The sequence below is a fragment of the Neospora caninum genome, chromosome Ia (genome assembly GCF_000208865.1).
Source record: "Neospora caninum Liverpool complete genome, chromosome Ia".
In the NCBI taxonomy this organism is placed as follows: domain Eukaryota; phylum Apicomplexa; class Conoidasida; order Eucoccidiorida; family Sarcocystidae; genus Neospora; species Neospora caninum.
The window spans coordinates 48,492-69,295 of NC_018385.1; the positions used below are offsets into that span (position 1 = coordinate 48,492).

Here is a 20,804-nt window from a genome sequence, read left to right on the forward strand (position 1 = left end):
GATCCACTCTGTGGTATAATGTAAACAGATTCCGAGTATTTGAAGCTTTTGTTACTGAACTCCGCACAAAAACTTTATTGCACCACTGTAAGGAATCGATGCTTTGCGTCACTCAATGCAGCAGTTTCTGGCCATATTTGTGGTCCGGTACTGTCCAGTTTAAGAAAATATACTGGAAGGCGTTCACACTTCCCAGAAAAAAGTAAAAAGCGCCAAACTTGGCTGGCACTTCGTTGGTGGCGTGAGCATTTGTAGTTGAGTTCTGACACGTCGGTAACGGTGTAAACTGTAGCAAGGTTGCGATGCCACGCAATAACTACTCGTCATCGCGAGAAAAGAGCTGGTTGCAACCTACACATTTTTAGGTAAAATGATCCGAGATAGCATAAAAGCTGACAACAGCATCTTCCACTTGACGTTGAGCGTATGAGTGTTCGAGCTGTCTCCCACGGGGGGACAGTGTTGCCGCCGGATAATACGGATGATCAAATCAAAGCGCGTTGTACCCAGTTATAGCTCTGCATGGATATTATACAACTACAATGTATCCTGCCTGTTATGTCACAGCGTAGGCATCTCCTCTCGGCAGCCACCTTTACCCAATGGTCTCTGGACATCCAGCTCGTGGACGCCATGTACGTCAACCTTCGAAGACGCGCTCTCAGGCTGACCACACCCTTGCCGTGACAGCGGATCCCCCGTTTTCGCATGATAGCCCCATATTGCCGTGCAATCCACGTAACACATGCAGACAACAAAACAGAATCGAAAAATTGTCGCCATTCGGAGGAAGCGTACGACGCTGGCTTGTACGGAACCACAGCGGCTTTGTCAATGATTGACACCGAATGCAAGCAGTTGAGATTTCCACGAAGGCCCACCCGTCGACAGCACTACGCCCAGGCTCTACCTGTTCTGCGTCTTGGCCCATAGCGGGAAGAAACATCTGTTCTCTTGTTTTTTAGCGACCAACGTGTTTACACATTAGGCCACTACCTGCACTTTTGACGAATTCTCCACGAAAACGGGTTCCGGGAGTGTTCTGAGATGTTTTCAAGGTACGAGAAAACGTCGAAGTCAGCTCCCTTTCGTCTGCCGTATTTTCTCCTTTGTGGTCTCTAATGAAATGTGACATGACGCATCCACCATCACACACGTCTTCAACTAGCACCTGGTTCAAAGAATTGATTCATTTTTGTAGTTCAGCACTGAGAGTCAACGCGGGAGAACTCCGGGTATAACGCTGCGCCATGGTCTGCCCAATGCTTGCACCCATTCTCCTCTCTTGGTGAGAACCAGGCAGATGAACCAGAAGCTGCAATAGCATTGTCGTTTGACAAAATATCAGATGACGTACACCAGGTCCAAAAGTATGCACGGCTGGGGCGTTTCAGCTTGGTGCCGAACGCAAACTTCTTTCAAACAAAAACAACTTTACCGAGGTACTTTCAGAAGGTCTGCGGCTTAGTTTGAAGAAACAGCCATCTGAAAAAGCACTGGAGAGCCGACATGCCCCCAAAGTATCTGAAACAGACGGGTGTGCGCAGGGGTAAGATGTCCATATACACACGGTATATATATATATATATATATATAAAAGGACTTGCAAATATACGGGTATACCTGCAGATATTACTCTCTTTACCTTGCGACGCTATACGGACACAGACTTCCTTACATGCAATAAGTGCCAGTATATCATTAGCTGGTGGTGTGTGCATTCAGATGGCGGGAAAACTGCCTAGAGACACCCGCAGTTAATCAGAAAAATCATCCTGACATCTGTCTTCCACACTTGGGAGAAGAGTTCCGGCGGTCTGGTGAGAAATTGTCAGGTTCGCTCATGATACGTGTTCACCAGATGGCGAGCTGAGCACGCAGTTTAAGGCAGCATCCACCTGGGCGGCGTCGGGCGTATCAATCTCGATCAGCCTGAATGAAGAAGAGACGAAGGGCAACCACTCTTAGCGAAATTCAGGAGCGAAATCAAACAAAATCCTGACTGCCCGCCACAGGCAATTACAACGTGCCCCGTACCAAGGATGCTAAATAGGTGTCGTGCAGAATATTCAACAAATGACACAAGGGATTTGGTAGAACACATCACACCAGAACGTTTATCACACTCGGGGGCCAGCAAGCTGTTGAGAGAGAGGAAAAATCAGCAGACACCCAAGGCAGTATCGAAGCTTGTTTTCTTGACGTGTGGCCGTCAATGTTGCGTTTGTGTTGCTGGGTTTCTTGTTTTTGCCCCAACATGTCATATCCCACAAGCATACACTTGTCACTTCATTCGAGCTTCTGCGGTGTATATAGACAACGGAGGGTATGCTGTCGACTTCTGCTTCGTACTTACCTGTATCCTGCCTTTTCGGTGAGCCGTCTAATGAGCCGCCGCCCTCCACAGGAGCCAGCATCCCTAAACTTCTGTTTTTGTTCTCCAATCTCGTTAATTCCTGATCGTGGTGGCCCCACGACGCATTCTGAGAGCTCCCAGTCGAAGTCTCGTTCTTCTCCCAAATGGCGTGCTTCCCCTACCCCGTCTGCGCTCGCCCCCCGCCGTTGAACGACCAGAGGAAGCGTAGGAACAGCAACAACGAGATCAGGCTCGAGTCCGCTAATGCAAGAAAGGGGATCAAAAGCATCTGCGTCTTCTGCGAGAGCCACAGATGCGCAGTGCGATCCGAGGAGGAAGACGACGCGCTCTTTCGGAAGAGCTAAATCAAAATAAAAGGGAAGTCCTGGAATCTGAGGAAATACGAGAGAAACGAACAAACAAGAACAAAAACGGAGGCGGTGGACAAAATTGAGGGAAGGAGAAAGGGTGGAGATAGACGCACCAAAACGTCGAGAGGAAACACGAGTAGGGAACGGAGAACGCGGTAATAAGAAGCACGAGATGGTAGCGACACATGCACAGACAACGACCGAACGTTACGGGGGTAACTCGTCCCAAGCAGATAAACGGAGAGGCAGACAAGCACGGAGAAACGAAACAAGACAGGAAACGGACAACAGAACGAGAGGGACCAAGATGACGCACATGCATCAAACATCACACATGGACAACACACCGAGCATAAAAGGAAGACAATGAATCGGAAGTGGAGCGTGCAAGAAATGACGTAGTGGAGAGACACAATACAAGAGAACTTCTGGTGTGGAGGAAAACTGCCAGCAACACGAACACGCAGTGTTCAGGGGGCTCGTCCCTTTTCATTTCCTACCCTGACTGCGTACCTCCGTCTTCTTTGCTTCTGTCTGTTGCTGCGTCCGACCATGCATATGTATGCAAACCTTTCACCCTTTCCCTTTCGCCGCCTTTCCAGTCGTTTTCCCGCCATTCTCCCTGTCTCAATTCCCTACCTGGAAATCTGTTGCCCATAAGAGGGACAGTCCGTGCTTCATTTGTGCCATGCGTATGACGGACTGCGCAAGTGGTGAAACAACCGAGTTAGCACGCAGGCTCGTTTTCCTTGACTGTCCCTCGGTTTCGTCTTCCGACTCAGTCCCATGGTCACCTTCGTATGGAGCTTTCCCAGAACCGGATGCCGCGAAGGCGTCCGAAAAAATGCTCCTTTCCTGGTGGAAGCGCGTCGACGACAGCACCTCCAGCGCAACCCAACAGAGAGGGAAACGAGCTTGCAGAGACGACACCACCGAGCTATCCCCTTCATGCTGAAAGAAGACACCAATGGACAAAGGGCGAAGCACGGGAAAACCAGCACAGGACAGTGAACAAACGAATGGAGAAAGGCAAGGATGCCAGCAGAAAAGGGGGACCGAAACGCTGTATAGCAACAACAAGTATGTCCGGTCGTCTCTGAACATGAAAAATCACAGAAAGGACTTCGGGGAAGTCTCCACATGTCGGCTTGGGTGTTGAATATACGGCAGAAAAGTTTGATGAATGACGGACAGAAGCCAGTGAGCAGCAAAGAGCCTGGATATGTTGAATCTGGTGAATCAACGCTCAGAGAAAGAGGACTCGAGAGCCCATTCCTGGTTACTGCCTGTAGCTCCCAACGCGACAAAGTTTTCGCGATCGCTAACACAGACTGCTCAGAAGATGGATAAAAGCAGGTGCATGCAACTCCCAATTCTGTCGCATCGACCGGCGCCAGACTCGCACGACCCGAAGGGCTTCTCCTTTCTGCTATTCCCTTACACAAGAGCAGCACCATACACACACCTGGGGGTTAACACAGGGCGAGCCGCACCACGAAAAAACGAAAGTTGCTGAGACCTCAGTCAAGGCGTCACTTGACAGGAGAGTCATACGAGGAATGGATCATGCTTTGTCGCAGCGACACCAGCAAGAACGTCCTTAGCTCGGGAACAACGCTTGTAAGGCGTACCAGAAGAGAGACGCATGCAGCTCTCAAGCGCGTCGAATCAACAGGTGTCTGTGTAGCAAGAAATCGGTAGATCGGCCCCGACGTGAGGAAAGGGATGTGGTTAGGAAGATCCGCGGGTTGCTCGATAACTCGTTGCTCTTGCAGGACCACGTTGAAAAAAGATTCAATTCTGAAGAGACGAAACGGAAAAAGCCATTGGAGAAATGAGGAGCACGGTAGAATTAAGTTGCAAAATATCCATGGCGCGTGGAAGATATAAACGGACCGAAACAGCGGGAGGCGACGCCCACGTACACAACAAGCGAACTGCGTTGTTTGTTCTGAGATGTGGCCACAGTGGTCGTTGACGAAGTTGTCCTGTATTACGGACGCAGTGGAAGGAAACGACGAGCGACACCAAGAGAAGCAGGAGCCCAGAAGAGAGAGACAAGAGAAAGGAAAGAGGAGAGAAAGAAGAAACAGCGGTAGGCTGACAGCTACACATATGCCGCAGTCCCCCAGTGACAGCAAGACGAAGAAAGAGAAGAGAAACACCGCACAGACAAGAGGAAAGAGAGAGATGCGGATGACGAAACACCGACGCCCCCGGGTGTGAAGCACATAACGAGAGGGGAAGGAGGTGACAGACACGCGCGAAGCACGCAACCGAGAGAGGGCTGCGCAGGCCGTAACTATCGTAACTGGCAGTCGCGTCTCCCGAGAATACGGTTACAAAGCTGTAGGGGAGTCCCAATGGACACGAACCTGACAGACTAGTCAAAGAACCCGGTCCAGACGAGGCCGACGTGAAACACAAACATATGGCGAGGGAACAGAATCTCACGCGGGAACACGGCGCTGTCAGATCGGCGAGCTATGGGATATACGCACGACAAGCAAGAGGCCCTCACGGTCGATATAACGGAGCAGTAAAAACGGCACGAAAAAAGGCAACAAAAAACGACGTCAGACACGAGACCGACCTACCTGTCGAAGAGAAGTACGAGAAGATCCATTTTTGGCTCTGGCATGACTGTCAACGCCCAGAGAAGTCCTGTCGCCTGCACGTATCCGGGATGGCCAAGGACAACATGGTCTCCTGCTGAGGAACGACTGCATCTAAAATGGACAGGAATGTGTTGCCATCGTCAAAGACAAGCTTTCGTACCTCCCTGGGGCTGTGCTCCACATGTGAACAGAGCTATGGGCGCACGGGAAAAAATGAGGTGTCGCGCTGCTAACAAATACCCCCTTTATGTTGTGCTTCTACATTTTATACGGGGCATTACACAGTCAAGAACAGGCGTATGAATCGAGAGACAGAAAGCGAGACCGCGCGGACGCGAGCGCGCTCTTTCCTATCTGCTTCCCACATACACTTCGTCCTCGTATCTATTAACCAATTTGGCCATTCATGTGTGCCTGCAGGCACTGCGGGGGTTTTATTCAGTTACGCGCTGGCGCGCGGAGAGGCAGTTGGGTGACCAGATTTCCAATGTACACGAAGCGTTGTGCGATTTTCTCCACGTACAGAGCTTCTACTGTGTCTCCCTCTTCTACCGCGATCGGCATGTATCAATTTTTTGGTGAACGCGTTGCGAAGGCGCTGGATACAGATACGAACTCTTCCTTGTCGGGTGCCACATTACATCCCGTGAGAACTGTTATGTCCTCATGAATGATGTATCCCTGCAGTGTTTATACATTGGTCTTCATGGACATTCACACCTGCACTTTGCAGTCTCGTCCTCTTTTTCGCTACTCATCACGCCTCCTGGTAGGGAGATCCTATTTGTGTGCGCCACGACCTGCTTCCGCTGGTTGGAGATCCACCCGGGGCTTCATTCTTACTTCCGAGAAGGAAAGAGTTTCCCAGCCGTAGGCGAGCTTCGCCCTGAGAGAGCCCTCGAGAGCCCTCTGCAAGTGCGTCGCCGCACGTCGTTTTTCTTCTCTCCACTCCCGCTGCAGCCTGTCGCTTTGCTCTTCTCGTCTTCTTTCGGGTGTCTCCCTCGTCTCCTTGCGAAGCTCCCTATTGTCTCCATCCGTTCCCTGCTTCACGGTTTCCCTTGGGTCGTCGACGCCTTCTTTTCTTTCCAGCTCCGGCGCCAGAAGGAGATGAAGCTGGATCGAGTCCGCACTGAGGGCAGGAGAGGACCCGTGGAGGTTTCGAAGGCTGTTCGAGCTCGGAGAGCCGTCCCCGCCGTTACCCTGTCCGCCTTCTGCTTGCGGGGTATGTGGCCCGAGCAGCCTCTGTCTCTCGGCTGTGAGCGAGGCCGCAGCAAGAGGCGAGGCAGCGAAAAAGACAGGACAAGTCAGCGGGGAAGCAGCCGCGGAAGGCGCAGGATACGAGAGAGCCGACCCTCGCCAGGCCTTCTCTTCGTCTGTGGGAAAGAGACACCCGAGAAGATCTAGGCGGGCAACCGCGAGAACAAGACGGAAGAGCTGACAATCTGAAAGGGTGGGCACTGCGTTGCAGAGCAGTTCAAACGGCTTTGAAAGGTGAACCAGCAAGTCCTGTCTCTCCATTTCCTCGGAGAGACCACTCTTGTGGTCTGCCGCGGAGTCGGCCGCAGTCCCCCCGAGGTGAGACGGAGACGCGAGGGTCAGATCCGACTGATCGGCCACAGAAGTCGCGTCCTGCTCCGTCCTTCCGGCTTCGGGGTCGTGGTCGGCGCTGCCGTCTGTCCGTTGCAGCAGAAGAAACAGCAACTCACGCTGAACAGGAAGAGGCGAGCCCGCGAGCATGTGCAGAAGGAGTTCGAAGAGCGACACGGCCTCCTGCGCCTGACTTCTCATCGCTTCCTTTCCTCCCGTCGCCGCGTCCGTCTGCTCCGCCTTTGCCTCCGCCGACGGCAACTCCCCAGCAGAAGCCCGTGCGAAAAACCTACGCAGGGACGAATTGAGTTTCGTAAGGCGCAACACAAGCGCCTGCATCAGAGAGCCGTAGAAGAATTCGCGTCTGTCTTTCATCGCCTCTTCCCACCGGCGGGAGTGGACGAGTTGCGGCTCGGCCCGCTTTGTCCCCCTCCTCGCGCTCGGTTCCTCTTCTTCATCGAGCTCTAGCCCTGGCTCTCTGCCCCGGTCGGCGCCGTTCTCTTCTCTTCCTTCCGCCGCGGCCCCCGCCTCTCGCTCACTGTCTCTCCATGGACTGCCGCTCGCTCCGGCCTCGGCGACAGGGGGTGCCAGGCTCTCAGCGGAAGACCCCAATTGGCTGCGGGCGTCTTCCCGCGCGGGGAAAGGAAGGTAGTGCGGCAGTTTGATGACGCGTCGAGTGTTTAGCGCCAGAAACTGAAGCTCGGGGACCGACGCAGAAGACAGTTTTTCCACGAACAAGAGGTCAAACGCGTCGTAAAGCGACGAGAGAGCTGTCTGGTACGCAGCAATGGAGGGGAAAGGATGGAAGCACGCTGACAGAAAAGCATCCTTTTCGATCGTCTCTGCCGTAGCTGGGGAAGAGACGGAAGACCCGAACTTGGCATTGAGACGGTTTATCACCTCGTTCAAACACTGCAGCTCTTCATCGACAACCTGAATGCAAAGACCGCACGGAGGCCACAGAAAGAACCGGAAACTGTCCTCGCATGCGAAACGCCCTAACATCACACCTATAGACGCATGCAACTGTGCATACCGCTTCTTGTCGGTTCGAAAAGCCGTAGCTCCCCGCGTGCAAGGCAGAGAGCCGGGGCTCGCGGCTGCAAAAATTGCCAGAGTGTGCGTCCCTGCCTTCAACGTCATCGATTTGTTTGCGTGGATAGAAACGGGGACTTGCTCATCTTTTCCGTCAGCTTACCGTCATTCCTGTCGCCAAGGTCGTGAGGGTCAGATGTCGCAGCGGCTCTGCAAAGCGAGACGAATCCAAGGCCCCGGCGACTTCTGGGTCCGCTCCCATCTCCATCCCTTTTGCCTCTTCCTCGGCTCGACACATATCGTGCGAAGAGGGTGCAGAGACACTGCCTTGTCCAGAATGGAGCTTTTCTCCGTCTCCTGCCGTCGCGGGTTTCGTGCTCTCCGGCTGGCTGCGCTCTCTCGCGGTCGCAGCCTCGCCGCTTTTTTCCTCCGAAATGAAGAGGTTCCCGTCGGCGTCGAATGTGAGAGAAGAGAGAGCTAGGTCGCCTTCATCCTCCAACTGCAGCGCTGCAAATTCGGAATCCTCTGTGGCCTTCGCCGCCTGCACTGCGTCGTCCGTCTCCCCGGTCGGGTCGACTCTCCGGGCTTCCTGTTCCTGTTCAGCTTTAGGTGTGCACGTGCCGCTCGTTCCTTCGTTTCCCTCGCTTGGCGAAGCCTCAGCCTCTTCGCTCTGGAGCGCTTCTTGCTCTCCCCCTTCCTTCTCGTGGCCAAGGCCTCGCTGCCGCGAGGCGTGCTGGGGAGGAACTTCCCATCTCGGCCCCACAGCCTCTCCTTGCCCCGGCCCTTCCTGCTTCTGCCCAGTCCTCCCCCTCGTTTCCTGGTTCCCTCCTGCCTCGCTGTCGCCGTGCGTCGCAGCAGCCGCCTGAAGTTCGTCTACCCCCCTCAGGTGCGCAGGCAACGGAATCCCTGCCGCTCGACAAAGGAAGAGAACCAGCGTGGAGACAGCGAGCTCGGGGGAGACCGGCTTTGTGCCGGCGGGACCTGGCCCGCGGGCGGTCTCTTCCCTGCCTTCCGCAGTGCCGCCCTCCAGGTCGTCCTCGGTGGCTTCGCCTGTCTGTCGCGTTTCTCCCTCAGTTTTGTCGGCAGCCTCTGCGCTTTGCTGAGTGGACCGGAAGAGCGTACTCCGCAGAGCGCTGTAGCGCCGCGCATGGAGCTTTTCCTTCCAGATGTTTAAAAGGTGCGGCAGAAGCAGCGGAAGATGCAGAGCGCGGTCGACGTCGGCGTGCTGGGCTAGCGGCACGGCCCAAGAGCGGTGAACCGACGCTTCCGTCAAACCATACAGTGTGACCGTTCCTTCTGCCTGCATCTCCTCACTCGCCTTTTCGCCTTCGGCCAAGACTTTGGGCATCGCCGCACGTCTCCCCTGTTCCCCCGACGAGGCAGAAATCTGTGCCGCTTTTGTTTCACCCGGTAGGCACCCCGAGGGAACTAGGGAAGAACGCGAAGGCAGGCACGCCGAAACGCGAGGGGTGTCCGGACTCTCGGGAAGGCCAGAGTTGGGATTCACGGGCGTCGAGGAGGGTGCACGACCGCGAGACCCCGTCTCTCCAACTTGGCGGGAGGCAAAGTGGGAGATGAGCTGTTGCGGCCCCATGCCGTTGAACCCTGGGGTGCGGAGACACGCCTCAAACAGCACTTGGTACAGCCGAATGGTGCGCCGAAGATAAGAGACGCGAGGATTCACAGAACGCAATTGGGACGTGTCGAGCGCCACCAGATGGAGGTAGGGCAGCAGCGTGACCGGACTGGGCGCGAAAACCAAGTTTCCCGCCTGCTGAGAAGGAGGCGAAGACGAGACAGAAGGCGGAGAGGGGGGAGGCAGGTGACGGGGAGACGTGGCGAGGGGCGAGGACGACGAAGCGTCAGCAAGACGATACGGCACGAAAGGCGGCCCAGGAGAACGCGACGGCCAGAAGAAAATGCCCTTGCAAAATAGGTTCGACAAGAGCGAAGAGAGCACCTCGAAGAGCGCGTGACGAAGACCTGTTGCTGCATGCATCTGATGAGGAAGCGGAGACGGAGGTCAAAACACACAAAACGCTCAGACGAACTGGAGAGACGAGAAGAAAACCCTCGGTCGCACGGCGCGTACCACGTCGGCGTGCACGCTGCCACCAATGAAGCGAGAGCGAAGGTTGGGAAAACAAAACCAACGCAACAGAACACCGGGGAGGCATGCACAGCCGCACAGGGATAAGGTGCATAGGGAACCGTACTATGGGCGGGAGCGAGAATGAACGCTTGCCCAAGCACGCGAGATGGACGAATGTGCGAGGCAGGCAGGACAGCCGGAAGAGGCAGGCGGCAGGCAACAGCAAACGGGCCCCCACGGACGTGGTCGCAGCGAGAAAACGGGGAGACCATCCGATACAGGGAACAAAGTCGAGAGACCTGAGAGAGTAGAAGCGAGGAACACACGGTCAATGTTTTCTTACCTCGCGCGTTGCCGCCAGCATGCAGACGACGTTCGCAGCCGCTCGAGGCCCGCCGTGAGTGGCTAGCTGGTGAATGGTTATGCGATTATGTGGAGTGTATCCGAGGTGTCCTGCAGAGCGACAACGACGAGAATTGCGCACAAAACGACAAAGTCGCAGGGGAACTGAAGACGAGGAGTTCTCACACTTGATAGGCGGACGGGTGGGCGTTCTGGACCTACGGCGAGGAAAAATGCGGCACGAAACCGTAAACCCTAGACACACAAGGCAGCAGGTGAAAGGACCGTGACGAAGCCACGCAGCAGTTGTCGGAGGGATGTTGTTTTCCACCTTGGTTCGTTTCCCTTCCTTCCTCGGGGGCCGTTCACTCTCTTTCCCCGGTGTTCGCCACTCACGCAGAAGCTGCTGGAGGAGGAGATATCGCTCCTGCTGGTGGGGCTGGAGAAGACGGGCGGTGTAGAGGGCCTCTGAGTAAAGCACACTGATCGCTTTCATGAAGTTCTCGAAACGCGACAGGGGTAGGACGCGATTAAGGCCTCCAGCAGTCGCGGTCGGGTTCCCGTCCTACTCGACACACACACCCAAAGTGGAAAGCAGAAAAGTGGAAAGCAGAAAAGTGGAAAGCAGAAAAGTGGAAAGCGGAAACGGGAAGACGAGCAGCAAAAGACGAGAACACGTGCAGACGAGGGAGGTCACCGTCTCAGGCGTTCTCCACAGGTTGAGATGAGCTTTCAAGGTGCCGTTTGCGCGAGCCGAGAAAAAGAAACAGTTTGCCCTCCAGCTGCGAGTCGACAAGCGAAACTCAGGAGGAACACTCTGCTCCGTAAAGCCGACTCGAAGCCAACTGACGGACACGCCACGATCGACTCCACCCCGCAATGGAGTGCCACAGCGTCGGAGCCCCAGCAAGCGTCGAGCGCGGCAGCCTACCAGCGAACTCGCGGCTCTGGAAACAATCTTTCGCGCCCTGTCTCACGTGACTTCCACTGCGGGTTCTCCGCTGTCCTCTTTTCGCCTGTGTTCGAACGACAAGCACACTCACCGATGTCCATGTACAAACCCACCGCCAGCGAACGGCGAGGAGGGTCAGCGCTGCCACATGGACGCCGCGGTCGTCGCGTTCGTCTTGCCGGAGAGGCGGAAGACGAGGAATGAGGTTCTGGAACTGGAAGAAAAGTGGAGGTGCCACAGGGTGGCGGCAAGGCAGGAAACAGGACGACGCCAGCCGCTGCGGTGTACTGACACCCGAGGGAGACAGGAGGAGCGAGGAGAGCGCGAGCTTCGACGAAGCCGAGGTCGAGGCGGAGAGCGCCGCGGGAAGCGGCGTGTGAACGCGTCGGCTTGGCGAGGGAAAAGACGACACCAGCTGGGACCGGAACAGCGGCAGGACGACACAGGAACGAAATAGAAACGGGGGCGCAGACAGAAAAGCAAGGGAACAGAACACGTGTCGTGAAAAGCGCGGGGAAACCGCCAAGAAGTCGACGCAGCTCGGCGATAACTGACAAAAGACAAAAGGGAACGGCCGTCCCCCCCTGTCCCCCCCCCCCCCCCCGTGGCGCGCCCCCGGAAGCCGTGAGAGCCACACAACGAGAGCAGAACGAGAGAGGACTTTCGCAAGACTGAAGCGGAAGGCCCAGGGACGGTCAGTCACGCACGAAACGGAGACACGCGTGCCCGGGCGAAGTCTGGGATGAAAGCCAGAGAAGGAAACGAAGACGCTGTGCGGGGAAGATTCGCCTGCCTACCATGAGCATAATGAAATCCCGAGGGCGAGTGCGAACGAACTGCTCGATTGCATGCTGAGGCGCCCGACAGAACTCGTGTGCAGCGCGGCAATACAGATGTTCGAGGGCGACGAGAGTCCGAGGGAGAGATAGCCATTCTGCACTCTCTGGGTCCTCCACATTTCCGCCTGCCGTCTCCGCGTGTCCAGCAGACGGAGGAGTCGCGGCGGAAAGAGGCACAGATGCGTGGTTTCGCAAGTGGAAGGCAGATAGGCCTGCGCGCTTGACGAGTCCGGCTTCCAGGTCAGCCTGCATGCGGACTTCCCACGAGCGGAAGGCGTTTTTGCCGACTTCGTTCGCTGCGCCCGCGGGTGTGCCATCGAAGAGCGGCGACTCCGCGCCTTCGCCCCCCTCCAACTCCGCTTGTCTGTCTCCCTGCTCAGCCTCCAGAGAACAGCGCGGAGCGTCAGCGCGATGCAGGCGCGCGGCAAACGCGGCGAGCTTGAGCCAGACAGGCTCGGCCTCTCCGGGCATGGCCCAGAGAAACGACCAGTCGGAGAGGAGCTCGTGAGACGCCTGGAGAAACTGGACGCCGTCTCCAAAAAGGCCCTTGCCTCCCCACAGACCCTTCGCGACCTGCGTCCAGTCTCCTTCGCGCTCGTCGCCCAAGCCAGACGGCGGCAGAAGCGGCGGCGCACCCAAGACCCGCGCCTGCCACGGCGAAGCCGACAGCTCGGTAGGAGACAGAGAGTCCGCAGGCCGGTCGGCACGCGGAGACGCGCGGGAGTCGAGCGGAGGCGGAGGGGCGTGTGGGGAGGCCTTGAGAGACGGCAGGGAGACGTACAGCGCGTCTGGATAGACAGAAAGCAGCGACGCGCCGTCGGGGCTGTTCGAACTGGCTGCTGCAGAAGAAACGTCGCCGGTCAGCTCTCCACTCTGTGCTTGGCTCGTGCCTCTTCGGTCTTCCTGCAAGTGCTGAAGCTGTCGGAATATATACGTTTGGCGCATGCGCGCGCTGTAGGCGAGCGCTGCGAGGTTCCCGACGTCGGTCGGCATGTTGGCGTAGACCTCGTCGCACGTGCGCTGCATCGCCGCCGCCCAGGGGAGAGCCTGCCGAGGAAGCCACGCAAAGCAAGGCAAGAAACGACGCATCGGTGCGGCAAAAAGCTGAAGCGACGACCACGCAAGACGCCAGGAACTAAGAAAAAGCTGTCTTTGGCCGCTGAAAATGCCTTCCTTGTCGCCTTCCTAAAGAAGGGAGAACCTCTGACCTCCCTGATCGGCGTCGACGAGGGTTCACATCAAAGCCCTGCCCTGCCCACCTCCGCTCCGAGTTTTTTGTTTTTGTCCCTGAGCGTGCGTAAGCTGTGCGCGTTCCGCTGGGACGGCGGATGTCGTTTTCCCAAGTCCCACGCTTTCACAAGCTTCTGTGCCCACGGCCCCGGGTCTCTGCCTCCCCTGAATTCCAGCACAGATTGTCACCTGAAGAAAGAAGGAGATTTTTGCAGAAGGCCGGACGTCTGGGAGACGCTGGAAGATCAGCCACAGCTCCTGCCAAGCCGCCACAACGGCGTAGCTCGCACGCGCAAAGCCCTCCTCGGTGACAGGCTCGTCGAGCGTCCTCGGTGAGCGCCACGTGGAAGAAGCCGACGCGCTGGATCCAGTACTGGTAGAAGCTGGGGAGGAAGGAAGGACAGGAGAGGAAGAAGTGACAGGAGAGGAAGGAAGGACAGGAGAGGAAGGAGAGACAGGAGAGGCAGGAGAGACGGGAGAGGAAGGAGAGACGGGAGAGGCGAGTTTCTCCGTCCTTGGAGCCTGCGCTGGGAATTTTATCTGGTCAGCGACACTGAGTGCGATCCCGCGTAGAATGCGAAGCGCCTGCTGCATGTCGGCCTCGTTCTTCACGAGGCGCGTGCCCCAAAGGGACAGCGCCCCTTGCAGGCAAAACAGAGAAGCGTAGGGCAGGCGCGCACGAGCTAGCCTGCAGAAAGGAAAAGGCGAGACGGGAGAAATGGCGACGACGCCCGCGGAGATACGCTTCGGACAAGGATAGCGAAAGTCCGAGAGGTGAAAACTCCCCCGCACGCGACCTCGACCGGGCCTCGACTGGAGGCCAGAGACTCGGAGCTCGCCTGACAGCGCGTTGCCCCGACTCTCCAACTGGTGGTTTCGCCCAGACAAAGAAAGAGCGGCACGAAAAAAGGAAGCAGAAACGGCGGGAACTGGGACCAGAAGAACTCCGGAAATGTAACTGAGGGTTTGGACAGAGCAAGGTCCCCATTCAGAAAAAACCGAGTGGAAAGGAATGAGAGGTAAAAGGTGTGTAACGGAGTGCCTGCGGCTCTCGTTTCGACACAGGTAGACGGCGAGGCAAGAGAAAGGGAAGTCGATCGAAAGAGCGGCCCACACCAAAATTAAGATTAGGCGACCCTGATAAAGACACGGGGATAGAGTTTGTTGTACACTTTCGAGCGAGCAGCACGGAAAAGAAAGAAACCTTTGGAGCACTGCCGAAACGCACACGGGACGCACAGACCGGCAGCGGGATGCGCACACGAGTCACCAGAGACAATGCAGGGCTTGACGGCCTTCTTTGCGCGACTTCTATTTCACTCACGCTTCGACGAGGGGGAGAAAGGACTCAGAGTCGATCCGGAAGAAAAGGGGTTCGAAGTCGATCGCGTTCTTGGCTTTCTGCTTCTCGTTCACTTTGCCACTGTTCGCAGCTGCGGCCGCTGCTGCATCTCCGCTCCCAGGCCTCTCCCCTGTCTTGGAAGATGGCGACGAGGAGCGAAAAGCGGAGGAACCGGGCGCCTCAAAAAAGTGAGGGAAGGTGGGCAACAGCGTTCGAAGAAAGAAAAGATAGAGCTTATCGTAAGAGTCCTTCGGGCCCTGGGCGGGAGGGACACGGGACACAACATGGGGAAACACGAGAGATTGCAGAGGATTTGCAACGAAGCAGCGAGAGCCCAGCAGAGAGAAGGGAATCAGCATGCAACGGAAAACGACAAGCGCCAGGCACAAGCTTTCCACGCAAACCGAGTGGGAGTCGGGGCACAACGGACGCGGCCGACAACAAAAGGGGGAGCTGGCAAAAGCCGGGCAACAATAAAAAACCGAGTTGCGGTGTGTTTCGAACACTCCGTGTGCCCGCCTCCGCTGTTGTCTTCCTCCGATGTGTCTTCCTGTCTACGTCGGTTTCTGGCCGCCCTGTTGCTTTGTCTCTTTGGCGGCTGTCTATCAGACCAGACAGCACCAGAAAACCCAACATGTGAGCACGAACACGTACACCCCGAACTGAAAAGTGAGGGATGCTGACACACACAAGGTTCTCCGGTCAGTTGTCTTCCTCCTCGGTCGCGGCGTCGATGCCTGGTACCTGTGGCCTGTCTCGAATTTACGCCTTCTCCCCCCGACCTTGTCGGCTCGCCCTCCAGGAACGCGAGAAGCACAGGCATTATCCGCATGGGCGCAAAACATGCAGTCCTTTCCTTTTCTCCTGGAAATGTCTCGGATCCTCTCTTCCCTCCGCGTCGCGCCCTCGTCTCTTCTCACCGGTCGCTTGACTCACCATGGCCTGGAGCGAGTAAAAGAGAGACAGCCAGACACGGGGAGTGAGGGCGTTGTCGCGCCTGAGCTCTTGGCCGAGGTCGCTGACATTCTTGTACTTTTCCGTCAACGCGATCAAGTGTTTGTGAGTTTTTGCGCTCGGCAGCCGCCGAAAGTCCGGCAAAACAGAGGCCAGTGCAGCTGCAGAAAGCGGGCCGCGCGCGAGCTGCGATGCCTGTGCGGGCGCGGGTCGGAGGTACACGGAAGACAGGGACGGAGGCGAGGAAGATCGACGAGACGTTTGCGGTTCGCCGTAGACTATGGCATAGAGTTGCAGGAGCAGGGTGCGTTTGGTGTGAAGAAGCTCTTGCACCTTGGCGTGAGCCGGGTCTGGGGCCTGGAGGCCCTCTCCTGGCCTCCGACCGCGGTCGGAGGCCTGTGGCCCGGCGCCGCGGCGCCGCGCCTTGTCGCTAGTTGGGCTCGGTGGAATCGCGACAGACTCGATCAAGGACAGGAGACTGAAGAAGAGAGAATCCTCGAACGTCAAGCACGGCGGGCCGAGATCTGCGCGCTTGCTCGGTGGCCATGCGGAAGAGGGGCCAAAGGCGAGAGGCGCGGAAGACGGGTGCGAGGGAGACGGCGACGGGGAAGAAGGAGAGGCAGACGGAAACGTAGGAAGACCCGTAGACGGAGGGACTCTGTTCGGCGCTCCGCCCGCCATAGAAGGAACGGGCCGTTGAGGCGCACCCCGCGGTCCCCCCTCTCCATAGAGAGGCGACGCGGGAAAGGGGCCAGGCAACGGTGGAGGCGCCGAAGAAGCGGAAGCACCGCGCGGCAGAGGCGGGAAAGGAGCAGACGGAGACGAATGAGGAGACGGAGTTACAAAGGCCGAGGGCGCCCGAGGGACAAACCCATGGTGGGGAACTGTAGAGACAGGAGGCGCAGCGTCACCTGGACGAGATGCTGGCGCCGAGGCGGAAGCAGAGGAAGGAAGGGGACTGGGAGACGGCGCAGGCTGCTGAGGGAAGAATGGAGACGGCGGGGGCCGCACGCTTTCTGGCAGGCCCGCGAGTCCGCCGATCGCTGGCCTTTGGCCTCCGCCTCGGGCAAGCGTCGGCAGAGGCCGGAACCCCGAGGGCGGCGAGGCATTCGATGCGGAAAGGGAGAAGGCGGAAGGGGAGGCACGTGCGCGAGTTTCCGGTTGCGGCGCGCGCTGTCGCCTTGCGCTCTGCGCCGCGAAACTGCGAGACGGCTGTTGGCGGCCATCGCTCCTCGCCCGGAGACCCTGAAGCAGAAAGGAAACAGTTGAGAAGCGATGACCGGGCAAAGATGTTTGCAGAGACGGAAGAAAGGTCCGAGGCAAGAGGGCGAGGAAAGCGAGATGGGAAACAGATTTTCCGTCTCGAGCTGGGGCACACGAAGGAGAGCCCGATATACTCACAAGGACCGGGGAGCAATCCTGGTCGAATTCCGAGTCGCCGGTCCACAACCTCACATGGGACTACACATGCACAGGGCCCAGGCAAACGCGGAGGGAAACCTGAAGCGGGTACATACGGGAGGACCGCAGGAGTTCTCTCTTCTCCCTTGGCAAAAACCGTGTGACAGGTTGATACCCCCGTTCCAGAAGAAGCGAACCGCCCCAAATAGTTCTCGGCAAAGACGCAAATCAGGATCCGAAGCGGAAGGGAGGCGCCCGAATCGACAGAGACAGAGCGTCTCCCCTTTTGATCGGGCCCGAATCTCCACGACCCTCTCAATGGAAGGCTCCACAGCTGGCGTCTTTCCGACTCGTAAGATTGCATGTCTTCTAGCAACTATAACTTTGAAGTTGTCTGTCTCTGTCCTCTTTTTCCTGTCCTGAGTTCTGGCCCGTGTTTCTGTCACGAGACAGGTCGGTGAGGCTGCCGTATGCCTGCTGGGAGACTGACGCCTCCAAGTCTTCTTCGCCTTCCAGTTTTTGCAGCTTACCCGCGCGACAGCCGAAGCCGCGGTTGACGTCGGAAAAGACGGAGAGGCCATTGGGCAGTTGGCGTCGGCCGCGGTTTGTCCCCAGACTCTCCTTTTTCTTCGCAGGGCGGTCAGACGTAGAGAGAGGACAGGGGCGGCAAGGGGGACCGAAGAAGCGGAGTCTTCAACGGAGAGCTAGGACAAAAACGGAAGACACAAGTGAGAAGAGAAATCGACACAGACTAAAAAGTTGAAGAGAAGGATGCACAGACTAAAAGGGCGTGGGCGAGACGAGATGAGGCACCGAAAAAGAAGGACGAGAGAGAGGATTGTCACCTCGCAGGAAGGGCATGACAGGAAATTGGGCGCCTTTCTTTAGAGAAGAGCGCCGCCCAGAGAGAAAGGGGAAAAGCGAACGCAAAAAAGAGAGACAGGCGAATGGAAAAAAAAGACACAGAGAGAAAAGGTGTGCTGTCATCTCCGACAGGTTGCACGACCTCGCTTTTCCACCAAATAAAATGCGTCAGGAGACAGGACGAATCGTCTGTCTGTCACACGCCCTGTCCAGCCACCTGGTCAGTCCCCCATTCTAGCGCTTTTTTCTCTTACAAACTCCCGTGCTTCTTCTCACACGCTTCTCCCTGTTCTTCGCTCAGGAAAAAGGTGTGCACTCACCGAGACGTGAAGGCTAGCCTCGGTTTGTGGGTTTCCGGCGAGCCCGCAGCGAGGAAGAGGGGCACCCTCGGACGTCTCCGAGCCTCGCTCTTTTTCGATGCTGCGCGTGGCCGGAAGGCGCGAGAAAAGAAGCAAAGGGGACGAGAAGAAAGAAGATCGCTCGACTCGTTTGGCGAGTTCAAGGACTTCTGCTCACGTATCGGTTGTACGAGTGTCTGGCGACGGCGGCCCTACGCAGGAGATCGAAGCCAGCTCCTGCATGCGTAAAACGGGAGGGAGAAGGGCCAGGAGAGATGACCGTTTTTCATCGTTATTTTGAGTTTGCTGAGAAAGACGCGGAACAAATCTGAAGACGACTCAGGAAAGAAAACGAGGGGGGCTGGCCGAACAAAGCGGGGTGAAAGGACGCGAAAAAAAGTTGCGAAAACATGTACCGCTTCTTCTTCACGCTGGAGTTGCACACTGCGTGAAAATCGAGAGACAAGGGCACTGCCGCCTGCAGACAGGGGGGGGGGGGGGGAGCACGTCTCTCTGCGCTCGTTTTTCCGCTTCTTCAGATTTGGCAAACACCGAGGAAGCACAAACAGGAAATAACACAGGATGATGCGCCGTGCATGAATCTAACCTAGATCTTACGGGTGAGAGCGAGGAAGGGGGAAACATGAACTTTCTGCAGGCGAACGCCGAAAAGGGGACAGTGTTTGTGTCGGAGATCCGAGACCAGCCGAAACAATAAAGGAACGAAAATGAACTGTGGAGATCAATCCAGACTGAAAGCGGGGGATATGAGAGGCCAAAGAGTGGAGAAGCGACAATGGGGAACGGTGAGACAAGAGCAGTGAAACAGAAGCTGGAGCCAGGACATGAGACGCATTACCGAGACCGCATTGAGGTGGTTTTTTATCGGCACCTCTTTTCACAGTTAGGACAGCCGGCTTGCCTCACCTCGCCACAAGAGGACTTCCAATTCCGCACACGATGGATATACGCACCTGCAACGACCAAGTGTATACACACTGTCAGTCATCAATGTCTTTCGGAGTTCGCGCTGTTGAACTCCAAGAAGCTGCTGTCCGAGGCTCAGCTGGCCTGCTCTGACTTCCAAAGCGGCTACCAGTTTACATTTGACTAGTCCCAGCTGGAGAATGTGTTCCGGAAGAGCGCGGAGCAGGGGTTTAAGATGCTGCGCAGACCACACGTTTTTTTTGAGAGGGGGGAGGCTTCTGCATTGCTTCTGGGAAAGCCGAAAAGGTGCGTCAACGAAAACGCTGACAAAGGGCGAATGCTCTGACATCACCTTTCATTCAGCCAAGTGCGAAACAGAGCGGCTGCATCCGAGCTCTCTGCTCATCCTAAGGGGTCCATGGCAATGCCATGAACTGAATGTGTATCACCGTGGAGAGAAGCGAGAGGTTCGCACAAGATCTCTAGCACACAACGCGTAACGCGTCTGAGGCTGCTGGTGCGTATCCTTTCGTACCACGATTCTCGGTTTTTGTGGGCAATTCATCCATGAAGAAACGAGCGTACCACCCTTTCAGGAAGACAAAGCCCTTCCAGTTCCCCCCTTGACACGGTCGAATTCTGCGGAGCTTTAAGCGAAAGGCATAAAAATCAGCAACTGTTGATGAGGCCAGTACGGGCGGGAAACTATCAGGTGTAAAGGCACTGTGCGAATGGCAAAGAAGTGACTTGAACAGGTTCCACCTTCGACCTTAAGTTTCTCGCCGGATATAGCTAGAACCTTCTGAAACTCGAAAGATCCCCTCGCGTTGACGCCAAGCTACCTAGAATGCTCATGGGACACTGGAGAGAGGGAACATGCAGTCGGTGAGTTCACCACATGAATCCGATCGATCTCGCATGATCGTCCTTTTGGAGAAGCGACGAGCCTTGTATTACCCTGTCTGTGCTAGGGGGAGGCGCACAGGCTCATAAAATCATTTTGGGAAAGCATCCGCATAGCGATGCTGGAGGGGTGCCTCAGGCTCAGTCCTGGCTCGAGACAACCTGGAAAACGGCTTTCTTTCACCCGAATCTGTCTAGTAAGTTGCCCTCTTGCTACACAGCAAGGATACAATCTACTAGGACGGCGGTTCATGAAAGATGCAGCGCATGCCTTTCCGTCAACAGAGTGATCTGCAGCTGTTAGAAGCCACGTGTGATGAGTAGGTTGGGCGGAGCAAGCATCGCCGCAGTTAACGCACGTTTCAGATTCTGAGGCGGTTCAGCGTCAGGCCAGGAGCTTTTGAGGGAAGCAGCCGTAGCGTCAAAAGGCGTCTCTAATTCTGGAAGAAAACGGACTGAGGACTCGCAAGGAGGCTAGGTTCTTGTTTGCTGTAACGTGCGCGTTCTCGGCACGCGGGCGCCACACGTTGCCTCCCGAGTTTCGTGGTTCGTGTTTCCTGGTCTGTTTCCCTTGAGACCCGCAGCGGATGGTTTCTAGCAAATGGGACGTTCTTCTGCGGATACCACGATTTTTCTAGACGTTTTTCTTGCGC

General features: G+C 56.5%; 1 protein-coding gene across 1 annotated transcript; it reads right to left on the reverse strand.

The window, feature by feature from the left end:
• Nucleotides 1-1,841: 1,841 nt before the first annotated feature.
• Nucleotides 1,842-18,564, reverse strand: NCLIV_000050 (conserved hypothetical protein; the record flags this gene model as incomplete). Its single annotated transcript, XM_003879493.1, has 17 exons — nt 1,842-1,932; nt 2,357-2,748; nt 3,367-3,678; nt 4,359-4,527; nt 5,325-5,398; nt 6,189-7,865; nt 8,131-9,966; nt 10,403-10,512; nt 10,798-10,966; nt 11,445-11,567; nt 12,151-13,239; nt 13,612-14,110; nt 14,747-15,021; nt 15,701-16,963; nt 17,650-17,823; nt 18,304-18,403; nt 18,500-18,564. The coding sequence occupies 17 exons, from the start codon at nt 18,562-18,564 to the stop codon at nt 1,842-1,844; spliced, it is 8,418 nt and encodes a 2,805-aa protein (XP_003879542.1).
• Between the last annotated feature and the right edge of the window lie 2,240 nt (nt 18,565-20,804).